General features: G+C 41.6%; 1 protein-coding gene across 6 annotated transcripts in view; it reads right to left on the minus strand.

Moving 5' to 3' along the window:
• The window catches only part of SPTBN1 (spectrin beta, non-erythrocytic 1), a 128,935-nt gene that overhangs the window by 18,866 nt on the left and 97,387 nt on the right, over nt 1–12,682 (minus strand). For all 6 annotated transcript variants that reach the window (XM_030446678.1, XM_030446681.1, XM_030446679.1 and 3 more), the window contains 6 exons: nt 9,444–9,534; nt 5,197–5,343; nt 3,386–3,649; nt 2,872–3,096; nt 2,591–2,680; nt 2,051–2,329 (listed from right to left, as the gene is read on the minus strand). In XM_030446678.1, coding sequence (XP_030302538.1) covers nt 2,051–2,329; nt 2,591–2,680; nt 2,872–3,096; nt 3,386–3,649; nt 5,197–5,343; nt 9,444–9,534 — 1,096 coding nt within the window. The remainder of the gene's footprint in view (nt 1–2,050; nt 2,330–2,590; nt 2,681–2,871; nt 3,097–3,385; nt 3,650–5,196; nt 5,344–9,443; nt 9,535–12,682) is intronic.

The raw sequence follows: 12,682 nt of genomic DNA on the forward strand, positions 1-12,682 counted from the left end.
AAGACATCACAGAGCAAGTCTAACTTGGTGTGTGAGCAAAAAGTGTTGGACAGAAAGATTATAAAGAACTGCTCCCAAATACAGCTTGAAGACAAGCTGTTCTGACAATGATATATTAATAGCTGAGTTCATAGCAAATGGTACCCACAGAGAGCAAAATAGCAAGTGAAAGAGTAAGTGCAACAACCTCTCTGGGATTCAGAACAAAATTACATCAGCTGTGCACCAAGCATGCTGAGTTTCCTCTTCTGTGAAACTATTAGTGTGTTTATACAACACTGGTGATTTTGCAGGGCTCAGAAAAATGGAACAGTTTTAGGCACACCACTTTTCAGGCTTTTCAATGACAACCAGGGTCAAAGAAAAAAAATTCCAATGGAACCCATGCCAAAGGATTCTGCACCAGAGTGACTGGAGAAATTGTGATCAAAACTTTCTGTGTATTGTTACAATTAAGAAACACAACCCCCAACTCTCAGTGCTAACTGTATTCCCAATAAGCCTGTTCACAAAAATATTTTGCATGATGAACTATTTGCATTATTACTACTTTTTATTTGCATTGCTTAGATATGAAAAAAGAGTCTTCCTTTTAAACCCAAGACTGACCACCCAAGAAATGTTTTATACTGATACAAAGCTGAGTTTTATTTTATCATGGCACAGAATGCAGTATACTTATGTAAATAACAGCACTCTAACACTTCCTTGAAAAACTCAGTTCATGTATTCTTTGGTAGGTCGGTTGCTGTTCCTATTTCACTTCACTGGGAGTAATAGCTAATGACTAGTGGCATCACAGAACCACAGAATGGTAGGGGCTGGAAAGGACCTCTGGAGATTAAGTCCAATCCTCCAGCCAAAGCAGGATCACCTAGAAGGTCACAAAGAAACATGTCCAGCTGTGTCTTGAAAGTCTCTACATGAAAATCCACAACCTCTCTGGCCAACCTGTTTCAGTGCTCTGTCACTCTCACAGCAAAGCAGTTTCTCCTCATGTTGAGGTCGAACTTCCTATGTTACGGTTTATGTCTGCTGCCCCTCATCCTATCACAGGGCACCACTGAAGAGAGACTGGCCCCTTGATATAAGTATTGATAAGATTCACTCTGAGTCTTCTTTTCTCCAGACTGAACAGCCTGAGGTCTCTCAGCCTTTCCTCATGTGACCGATGTTCCAGTCCCCTGATTATCCTTGTCATCCTATGCTGGACTCTCTGGTAAGTCAAGCTCGACACAGTCTTCTTTCTCCACTGATTCCACCAAGCCCACTTTCTTGGCTGTGGTTTTGCTGGATAGCAGGTAGGGACAGTGGGAATCGCATTCATCCATTCACACATGCCACTAATTAGATGACAAGGCATTTGGCTACCTTAAGAGAGTGATAGTTACTCCTGCTGTTTACCCGCACTTCACTGAATTTCTGCCCCTCTTGAACTGGGGACCCCAGTTCTGGGGACCCGCAATACTCCAGATGCGGTCTCACTAGGGCAGAGTAGAGGAGGAAGAGAACCTCCCTCGACCTGCTGGACACACTCTTCTTAATGCACCCCAGGATACCACTGGCCATCTCGAACACAAGTGCACATTCCTGTCCAGTGGATAACTTACTGTCCACCAGGCCTCCAAGGTCCTCCTCCATGGAGCTGCTTTTTAGCAGGTCAACCTCTAATCTGTATCGGTGCAACTGAGTGGCCATCAGGCTTGTTTCACAGATAGGTGCATTGTGCTCTTCCAGGTGATTAAAAACTAACAGAAAACCTCTGCTAACTGGACTGCACGGATAACTCTGGTCTTACAGCAAAGGATGGCAAGCAGTTGCCATCCACAGCCTGAGGATGCTTCACCAACTCATTACAGCAAGGCCTATCCTCCACAGTATCAGAGATGTCATAACAGATAGAAGAGATGGTAATTTGAGGTTTCATAGCAGAATTAAATTTGTTTACGTTACCATTACATTGGAGACATATTAAATCATGTCTCGTGCCCCCCTCTCCCTCTAGCTAAAGCAACTGAAACCTAACTAGTGTTGTTGTGGAGCTCCTCACCTTGGCTTTCTCTTCTGACATCATGTAGAGCTCCTGCTCACTCATCCAGGCCTCAGCCTCAGCAGCATCAAAATAATACTGTTGGGCTCTGTGAGACTCCTCCAGGCGCTTGTGGCGTTTCTCTGTCTCCTCAATTAGGAGGTTCCACAGCTGCTGCAAGTCCGCAAGTCTCTGCTGAATTGCTTCAGCATTAGGGCTACTCTCTGTGATGATGTTTTGACTCCTCTCAAAAATGTCATCGATACGAGGCTGATGTCCCTGGATTTCTTTCTGAAGGGTCTACACGGGAGAAAAGCAGACCGATGAGACACAGCACTGAATAAAAAGAAATGCCAGTCAGGAGTCTTAATTCCAGAAGGGCAGCAAAACACGTCATCAGCTCATGTGGACAAATCGGGGCTTGTGCCCTCCATGGACACATCATCAGCAGGTGCACATCACCACTGAAGTACCCATCACTTCATACCAAGTCTTTCTGTCCTAAATTAGTGAGCACCTAAGAGAAGTAACAGGTATGGGGCTCTAAGGGCACCTACTTACCTGATTTTTCTTAATTAGTAGCTGCACAGTCTGGAGGTTGTGTCCATGATCAGTAGATGTAGCTATAGGCATCCTCTCTCCAACCCACAGCTGAAAGCAAGAGAAGACACATATGGTTTCAAGCAAACCCAGATGCAGCTAAGGCAGCAGAGAGAGATTGGTGCACGCAAGATGCAAAAAAGAGAGGTACTCAGACATGCTATTGAGACAGAGCTGAAACATTTCTTCCTCTGACAGGTGTCGTATTTCCCTAGTGTCTAGGGAATGTCTTTTGTACTCACAATTTCATCTTCCACATCCCGGTTGAACTGGTGGATCTCTTTGGATGCCAGCAGGTTTGCCTTTCTTTCATTCAAAGGTTCCAACAACTCCAAAAATTTCTTTTCTACAGTAAGGCGTTTGCCATCTACTTCATCTGTACTCTTTCCTTCTTGACTTAAAGCCCGGGCCTGGCTTTGCAGCTCCTCTATCTCCTTCTTACGAACATCCATTTGATTTTCTAGCATCTAAACAGAAACATAGCAAAAAGGTCTTGGCTGGCACCCATGTACAGAGAGGGAATGACCAGTGTCTGGAGAACTACAGCTGGAGACAGAACAGAGACAATAATGTGGGGAAGAAAGACAGTGTAGAGTAGAGACTGCATTAAGAAATTTAAAGCTGATTTGTTTCTGGCTCTTCTTAAAGACGCAATACAACAACATGAAGAAAGAAAAGCAAATGAAGTCTTTTTGAAACTGAAAGGATACCCCATGTGTTCTTTTTCTTTCGCTCTGCAACCTCTATTTTATTTACCTGCTGCTTCTTCAATAGGATGTTGACACTGGTGAGATCTTTTCCATAGTCATCTGACTGAATCTGACTTTCCAAACCGTTCAGCCACTTATCCAAATCAGCACAGCTCTGGGTAAAAAGTTCCGCTTTGTTCGCATCAAAGAGACGCTGAGCCTTGGTCTGGGTAGTGGATTCAAGCTCTTCCCACATCTGGTGGAGACCTGTCAGCTTTTCTTTCACTACAGCTTCAGTCTCTGGTTTCTCAGCAATGAGCTGCATTCCCTCCTGCAAAGCAAAGAGCAATAAAATGATACCTCCTCGGAAGCACTCACAGGCTGTTAGTCAAATTATCCTGATTAGTGAGCACTCAGGATTCTTCATCTGCTGGCAGCATCAACCACTCATTTTATGTCTACAATTACCCTCTGAATCCTTCCAGAACACCAGCTCCCTGGCCCATTTCTTGCCAGAAGAAGGGTTTCCTGGCATTGGGAAGGTCAAGCAAGGCCTCCTTTCTCTTCCCCACACCACATGTTCCTTTGAGAGAGCTACTGAGGCTCAGCCATGAGCAAAGCAGCCACCCCCATGTGTCTGTGTGAAAGGGCCATTTCACCACAAGTGCAATGAAGCCTAAGCTGGGAGAGGGACCTTATGGCACCATTACTCAGCTGTGCAACTGAAGAGGTTTATGCTGATGGGTTACAGCAATTACTAGGGATCTAAGGTAATACCCAAGAACAATCTTCTGTGAGAAGCAGGAGTCCTGTACCTAGCAACATCAGAGCACCTGGACCTAAGATACCTTTCTGCCTTTACGAAGACTGTATTAGTTTGGGAAATATTTTCTTCTAGATATGCCTCTGCACCTGGGTGGTCCTGAGATGTGAACACAACTTTCAAAACCCAGCACATTTAATAACTGTGACTACTGGTAACATTAATACTGTGATTATCAGCTGCAGCTGGGTATGCACACAACTTCAGTACTTTGCTGTAATCTGATTTTTCAGAGGCAAAAGTCAAGGAAGTATTAGCATCACTTAAAAAGTGCTTCTAATATTAAGAGCAGCCTTCTAATTACACCATTAAAGGGTATTGATATTTGCAGATCACAGAAAAGTCTCTGATGGGATACTGAGTGCCGAAGTGGGAGAGGAAATGAGCAATTAAGCTAACTTACACCAAACAGAAACCCACTGTTAGAGCTAAAGAGGAGACCTCCTTAGTGTTCCAGTGCACTTGAGTAAGGAGGGAGAGCGAGGGGCAAGCAAGGAGAAGCACAGCTCGTCACAGAATATCAAAGCCTTCAGAGTAACTTGATAGAGAGCTGTGAATCATAATTAATCACAAAACTGGCTGTACTTTACTTATTTTGCATGGCGAAAGGCAGCCTGATTACAGTCCTGAATGAAAGCTCACGTGGCAGCATGGGAGACTAAATTCAGTCACTTGCCTACATTAAGTTACTTCCCAGGAAGTAGTTCTACTTTATTAGCTCAAATCACATTTGCCCTTTTAACCTTTTGGGTATGAGAACTAGGTTATGCCTTCCTTCTAACAGACAAGAAATACAAACCAAAATTAAACTGGCTACCTAGCCAATGACTATTCTGTGAGAATGTCTTTGATAAAAAAATATTTAGTATCGATGAGGAATAAAATGGGTTAGACAGAGACACAATGTGAGTTACTTCTTGTACAGAAATGAAGTCTCTTTTGCTTTGGCTAGAGATATGGGTTCAAGAACCGGTTCTGCAGTGGAACAGATCCCATTTCTGTGCATAACTATCTCTGACAAAGATGAAGGCATTTTTCAGATGTGCTTTAGTTACCTTTTCTATCTTCTCCAGCCATTCTTTGTTGGATGCAAGTTCTGCCATAAATGCCTGATGCTTCAGCCATTTGCTATGCAGGTTCCTTGCCTCATCATAGGACATATCCTGGGCTGTAAGCATCTTTTCATTGATCCAGAGTGAGAGCTGAAAAGGAAAACATGCAAGTATTTGTGAAAATATATAAATAACCCATGACTCAAGCAGAAAGGAATCAACTCCATGATATGCAAAATCAAACACACAGGTCTCACCCTGTTCAAGAGCAAGAGAAACCAGGGCATGTATCCTACTTATAGGTCACAGTATATTTTTGTACTGCTTTTCCCTTCCAACATTACTCAATGTGCTGCTCAAGCCGTACTGGAATGCCATCACCACACCCCTGTGGAGCTGGGCTGGCTTCCTGGGGACATTGCACAGTACAGACAACTAAAGGGGCATGCAAAAGGCAAGCTTCAGAATTAAGCAGAACCCCAAGATAAATTTTTCAGGGTAACACTGAATGAGAAATTCTGTATTTCTACTTGTATCAAAAGTATGCAGATAGAGGTTTTTTGTACTATTACTTCACATCACATTTGTACCTTTACCCCACAGTCTTTTCTCTGTATAGGTTTATATAAATAATTTTTTTTTGTCCAATGTCCATAAGGGCTTTGGTACTGAAGACTTTCCTTTTCCCATTATATAAAATCCAAAATTTATTTTATTCTGATTTTCTGCATATACAAAGACAATGAGAACAACTTCCAGATAATCAGTAGAGAAAATCAATACTTTAGAACTCAAATCAGGACAACAGATTATTTGCCAAGGGCAAATGGAATGTGAAAATGATCATAGCAGCAAATATCACATTTCCTCCTATGATGAGTCTAGCTGCTTTATCTACCCCTTTGGTGTGGATAAAAGACACATCCACAGGAATGTTTACAGAATTTGGAAAAGATGTATTTTATGCATATTTATAGTTGCCTGCCCAAGCAGAAAATGTCAAAACAAATCTAAGCATTGTTTTAGTAAAGTCGCTTTAGCAAGGAATGCCATCCTGCCAAGGATGCCCCCTGCCAAGAGGAGTAACAGAGCAGGGTCAAGACTTGCCAGTTCTCTCCTGTGTGCTCAGGACACCAGGCAACAAACCCATTTAGTGTTCACAAGGCTCTTTTAAATTGTCCCTTAAAGGCACTGTTAAGCTCCACAAAAAGGAAAAATCTATCATACTAATCAAAGAAACTCCTCATCTGGTCTTGCTATTGAGCCTAGAGAGAAAAATGTTTCTGCTCATTAAGACCTCCATAGGCAGCAAAGTTTAGTTATAACAGGCTACTGTGATACTTAACAATCAAGGGCTGTATCAGGGATTACTATACAACCCAAAATTGGTGGTTTTGCTTCTGCCTGCTGGAGTCGGAGACAGCTGCTGTACTCTGCAAATTGCACTGCTTGTCTGTCACTGTTTGCTTTTACTCAGTCACAGCATTAAGACTTCTAAGGATTTAAAAATCCTTCCAAAAGAAAGGCAGTATCATTCAAATTAACAGAGGGGGTTAAGGGAGGCAGAGATGATATGTGGTGGCTGTCAGGATAAAACCCTCACTTCCGACTCTTCCAATGTTGTTATGTTCCTTCTGACAACACAGATGTGCAAATAAAGCATTTAAGAGATGACTATTAAAATATATTTTCTGCAACCACTCTAGTCACTGGAAGCCTTTATGTGCAGTGCAAAAGTAGATTTAAAAAATAATGCAACCATTCCCTGAAGCAGTGCCTCATATTGACACTTAGGAGTGTTCATTTCTCCAAAAACCCTAAATTGCTGATGCCAGGACAGCCAGCTATAAGGCTTCCTTCCATCCTCTGCACCTCTACCACAAAATTCCTGCTCCCAGAAGACTGTAACACCCTACAGTGAAAACCAGGCAAGAACTAAGAGAAAGGCAGAGACAGCCCCCTTGTAAACCTGGCAGAGCAAAAAGGGAAGGCAAAAGAGCACCAACTGCTGCTGCCCTTCCCAGCCATTGCAAATACCCAAGTTGATACATCCTGTCTTGGGCCATTAGGTTCACAGATGTCTGTGCTGCAGGACAAAACCTGCCAGCACATTCTGCCCAGAGGCAGAAAACTTCTGATGTGCAGAATCTCGCCAAATGCTTCTGCTCTGGTGTCCCTAGAGAAATTCGCCCAGGCAGTGCTGGGACTTTTAAGTACTTAGCAGGAAGATCAGCTTTGCTCTCTTTGAAGGTGAGCTGGGAAAGAAAAGGAAGTCAAAGAAAACTGAACAGCAACATTCATCATATCTCCTCAGGATTTTCTGCTGCCAATCTTCATTTAATTCACTCAAAAATTTATTTGACACATTCATTAAAAGCAACACCTCAGGATTAACCTGTGACAGTGTATCTGCCTACTAACAAAAATACGCTGTTTTCCCTCATCTGTGACCCAGAGGAAAGGTTTCTCAGTGCTGGGCTGTTATTGGGAGGTTTATCCTGGCAATACAGCCCCTGGCTGTGAGCCTGGGGCAGGAAGGGGCAGGAGGCCACAGCCACAGTAAAGCTTCAGCATGGAGCAAGCGGAGAGGGAAGCGGCTGCCCCAGGGAAGGATCACGAGGCAGCAAACATGCTTCCTTTCCTCAAGTGACAGATGGGCGGAAAACCATCCCCAAGGCGGCGGGCAGGAAGGCTGAAGGATCATTGCCAGGTGAAGCTGAGACGGGTCGAAATCTGTTTGCTAACAATTCTCAGCTTCACAGTCGGTGCTAATGAAAAAGCGAAGAGCGAGGTGTTCCCTTGGCTCCCCTCCACCCCACAGGACAGCATGCTCCATCACACAGCCCCTTCAGTCCAACCCAGGTTATCAGTAGGCACTTTGTAGTCACGCTAAGGCAAATTCTAAGTCTCATTACAACTCTCTTCTCAGAAAACCATCACTCAATTATCGTCAAGGCTTGCGACTTTACAGACTGGAGAAGTTTGTAACATTTGGGTATTGAAAGTTATGGCTTTGAACTGTACAGTCAAGACACTCGGCTTTAGTGGCTGGAGAGAAACAATTGAGAGGAAAGACATTCAGGCAGCCAGACAATGAAGCTTTTATATTTTCATTTTTCTTTCGGTGATATAGGGGAAAAAAACAGATCCCAGCAAACACAACCATACTGGCACTGAGGCTAGAAGAGGTTCCAGGGGATTTTTGTACCAGAGACTGCTGCTAGTAACCGCAGAATTCTTGCTAATCTGTCATGTTTTTACAACCAAGGGAAGAGCAACTTAAGCTAAGCTCATAGTTAGCTTATGTAATGCAGGAAAATAGATAACCAATAGGCAACCAAGCAGTAAACATCAGCTGCCCAGTTTATGATCATCACTTTGTTTGGGTTTTTGTATGGAATTTCATCTGTGGGTATTCTCACACACTGCAGCAATCTCCAGTCTCTTATAGCTGGGTAAGACGTGCTGCTAACGTACTGACTTTTGAATTTTAAGGCACAGCTTTGTAGTAGTCAGCTGTCCTGCAGGTTTCAGGTAAAGGTAGCTAGTTTTTAACATGTATCACTGGCAAGACTCTAATATCTGTCAGTACTAAATGAAATAACCTGGATATTACTTGATTAATTCCTCATGGCAGGAATAAGATCATTCCTAACTTTAAAATGTTGCCTTCAGTGTAAACAGTACATGTAAGTCACTAGAAAATCTAGGATGGGTTTCTTCTTTTTAAAATGATTTAGTACTTAATGATTTTAAACACATGCAAGCCATCAGATAAATAACCCATTAAAAATTATCCTGTTTAATCCTGCTCCCTGTTAGTCCCAACCTTCTATTCTTCTGGCCAATGTTTTGTAGAAATCATTTGAAATCTCCTGCACCAGGACACATACATATATACAGCTGCAGACAAAATTGTTAATGAGTTCAGTGCTAATCCCACCAAATTCCACATGATTAATTTATACCCCAGTAGAAAAATCTTCACTGCTTTTGGCAATTTGCCTTGTCTTTAGCTTAGATGACAAAAGGAAATTCAGTTTACGAGGGGAAAAAAACCCAAACAGATTAAATTTTTCAGGGTTTTGGTTGGTTGGTTGGTTTTTTATTTGTTTACCCCACAGTAAACACTACTGAATGCAAAATTGACTGCAAAATGCTGAGTATTCCAGTTCTCATAAAATAACAGGTAAGAATGCTCTTCTGCAGTGTGCAGCTCTTAGTGATAAAAGTGAAAGGACATAATTTACCTCTTGACAATCCTGAAGAAACTTTTGCAGATCCCTGTTATCTTTCAGTCTCATCAGAAGTTCACTGGCTGCTTCACGGTTCTTCCTATGTCTAGTAAAAAAAATAACAGCAGAGAAAACAACTGAAATAGACATTTCATGCAAACCTACAATTTGTTCATTTTTGTGGCCTCTCTGGAATATGTGTATTAAGTATGTCAAGCCTGTTTTCTACTGCCTTTCAGATGAAGGACATTTTGAAGGTCAGATATGCAGGTGTTATTTAACATGCTCAGTTAAGTTTATCACCTCCTTTTTTCTGTGACCAGTTAGATACACAGGGAAAACTCTAAAGTTAGCAGGGTTTTTCAAGTGTTAGGTACCGAATGTGGCCCACTAATTTGAAGACCATGGGAAAGCTAAGACTGTTTACCAAGAGACATAATAAAACTATCTGTAAAACTGCAACAAGAAGATTGCATGTCATGTTGACCTTGCAAAGCGTAATGCTCTTTCTAATATACCTTTGCTACAGCTCAGCACCTCCATCTCCTGAACAAAACTGTTGTGGTTTATCTAGCTTTTAAAATGCAGAACTTAACAAACAAAGCCTGCAACACACCTGCATGTTTCTGCAAATAGTAGCTTTATGCTCAGTGAACAATCTTTTCAGACCATTCAAGAGGAGACAGAAGAAAAAGTTAGTCTAGAAGCCCTAATTTTAATTCATAACTGCCCCTTGAAGAATGAGTCATGCTGGTGGTCCCAAAGGTATTGGTGGGTTCTTCAAATGGACTTGGTGCCTGAAGACCCAATTCCCAAAGTCTCTCTGAACATGTATTTAGTTAACATTTAATCTGGAGCAGTTACCCCTGTCTTTCAGTACTTTCATTATTTATGATATGATTTAGATGGAGAAGGCTGAATAAAAAAGTTAATTTCTATTTACTGCTCATTGTATTAGATTTGTTCATATTTCATTGTACAGGGTCTTAAAGTGATATACTGTTGCCCTTCATAATAACATAAGATAAACAGGTATAGAGAGCTTGAAATTGTTTTAAAGGGTTGCAATCTGTAAGATGATCTCAGCACATACCAGCAATTGTTAAAGGAATCCATGTTAGTGGAAATCTCCAGAGACTCATGATATTCTAGAAGACTACAAATTACACACTGATAACAACAACTGGATTAAGATACTATTTTCCCTGATCTACAGTAAGTCAGAAAAGCAAACTCTCTGGCACAAACATAGTGACTTCAGAAACAGAAGGAATACCTAGGGATACATTTTACATTAAAGCAAAAGGTCTGTAAGGCAGAGGAAACTACATATTACTTCTCTCTTGTTTCAACAGCTTCCTAACCAGGCAAGTAGCATCTATATAGCTGTAGGTCAAGAAAATTGATTTACAGATCAGATGGTGAGGCAGACATATGTAACCATCAAAGCAAGAGGCTGGAGTTTAAGCCTGGGTAATCTTGAACTTCTGACATGTTATCAGAGAGAGCACAAAGGCAAGGAGATATGAATTGTGCTGTATGAAAAACCTCTGTAAGAGAGCTAAAATAATTTGGGTTTGATTCTACTCTTTCTTGTCTGGTTTTCATATGCCTGGGCAAATACAGTGTATTACTCAGGTTGCTAAAATGAAGCAAGGAATTTCTTGGGTGTTTTTATCATGATTTCATAGATTTAAGGCTAGATTACATTATAGACTCGTGTATTCTGGAGAGGACACGAGTTGTGAAATGAAAAAAAGAATTTTCATTACACTTATTTGAAGAGAGCTAAGAGTAAGTAGAGAAGTTCTCATATGGAGATAACTTGAGCATATAAAACTATCAAAAATATCTCCTAAATAGTGCTGGAAATACTAATTTCAAGAACTCTGAAGGGACACCATGCAGGGATAGCAAACAGATGCCGACATAGGTTTTTAGTTCACCTTGTTTTTGTTTTGTCCTCAGCAAAACAAATATAATCTTTGGCACTTACAGCTTTTTAACTGTAAAAAGTTGTTTGTTGTCCAAGATGACCTGGAGTGAGACTGAAAGATTAATATTTTCTGAAGACCAACAGGGCAGAACTGTACCAAGGTTGAAAGTGGATACTCAACACTGTGGTAGCAGTATTGAGAGGATAGACACTGCTGCAACAGGCAGGAATTCCTGTATTTTCATCAAAGAATTGACATTATATTTTATGGGAGTAAAAAGTCTTAAGACTGTTTAGTCTGTTCTGCCCCAGACTGGTTGTGTCAAAACACTACTAATTTGTTGTTCGTGTTTACCAAAATTCAATGAGAGAGTTTAGAATTTTCTGTGAATAACCATCCTTCTACCAATAGAAAGCTTCTCCTACTCTCTGCTATCAGTCCATCAGGAGGGCTTTGGGTAGAATAAACAGGCAGACAGACCGGAGAACAGAACCCTTTGTAATGCCATTTTTTATCCAGATACTAGAAAAATGTGGTGTTTAGGAGGCTGTCTGGTCACCCTCCTTCCCTGGCTGCACGTGCAGAACAAGCCAGGCATGTCAGGGTGGGGAATAGGATACGCTGCAGCTCTGCTGAAGGCTGCAAGCATTCAGCCATCACTGAAGGGTTGAGAAAAGCACAAAGTTTACTGTCTAACTGCTGACTGCAGTCGTAATTAAAATCCTGCTCTTCTGAGACATGCGTGGCACCTAAGGGCCAGAAACTCAGACCCTGTCACATTTCAGGTTATCAAGGACCAGTTTTTATTCATTTGCTAAAATAATTTGCAGAAGGTGATCCCACACTTGCACTAAAGTTTGCTCTGTAGACTTTAATTGTTTAGAATGACTTCGAATTAATCTGCCTGTTCACATAAATAATCATATATATGACTTACACCACAGCAGTGTCTAAGGCTGCATTAAAGGCTGCTGTCCAAAGGTCAAAACCAAGACAGAGGTACACGGTAAAAGGGGAGATAGGGAACACACCATAGCCAGTTAATACATGAGGGCATCTTACTTCTGTGGCAACATTATGAAGAGTCTAGTACAGCAAAGTCATGAATCTAAAACAGGAAAATGAGATCTGTTCAGCACAAGGAGGTGTATGCCTCAAATTAATCGAAGAGCAGAGCACCGTAATTTGCCACAGTATTCCCATCCTGGCTCCCCGGAAGCCACTGGGAATGTGAACAATACTGAAAACTGACAAAATAGCTTGTGGTTTAACTGTAAACCCGTGGGTGACAAAGCTAGTGCAGGGATCATAAATCTT

This window comes from Calypte anna, chromosome 3 (assembly GCF_003957555.1).
Source record: "Calypte anna isolate BGI_N300 chromosome 3, bCalAnn1_v1.p, whole genome shotgun sequence".
In the NCBI taxonomy this organism is placed as follows: Eukaryota; Metazoa; Chordata; class Aves; order Apodiformes; family Trochilidae; genus Calypte; species Calypte anna.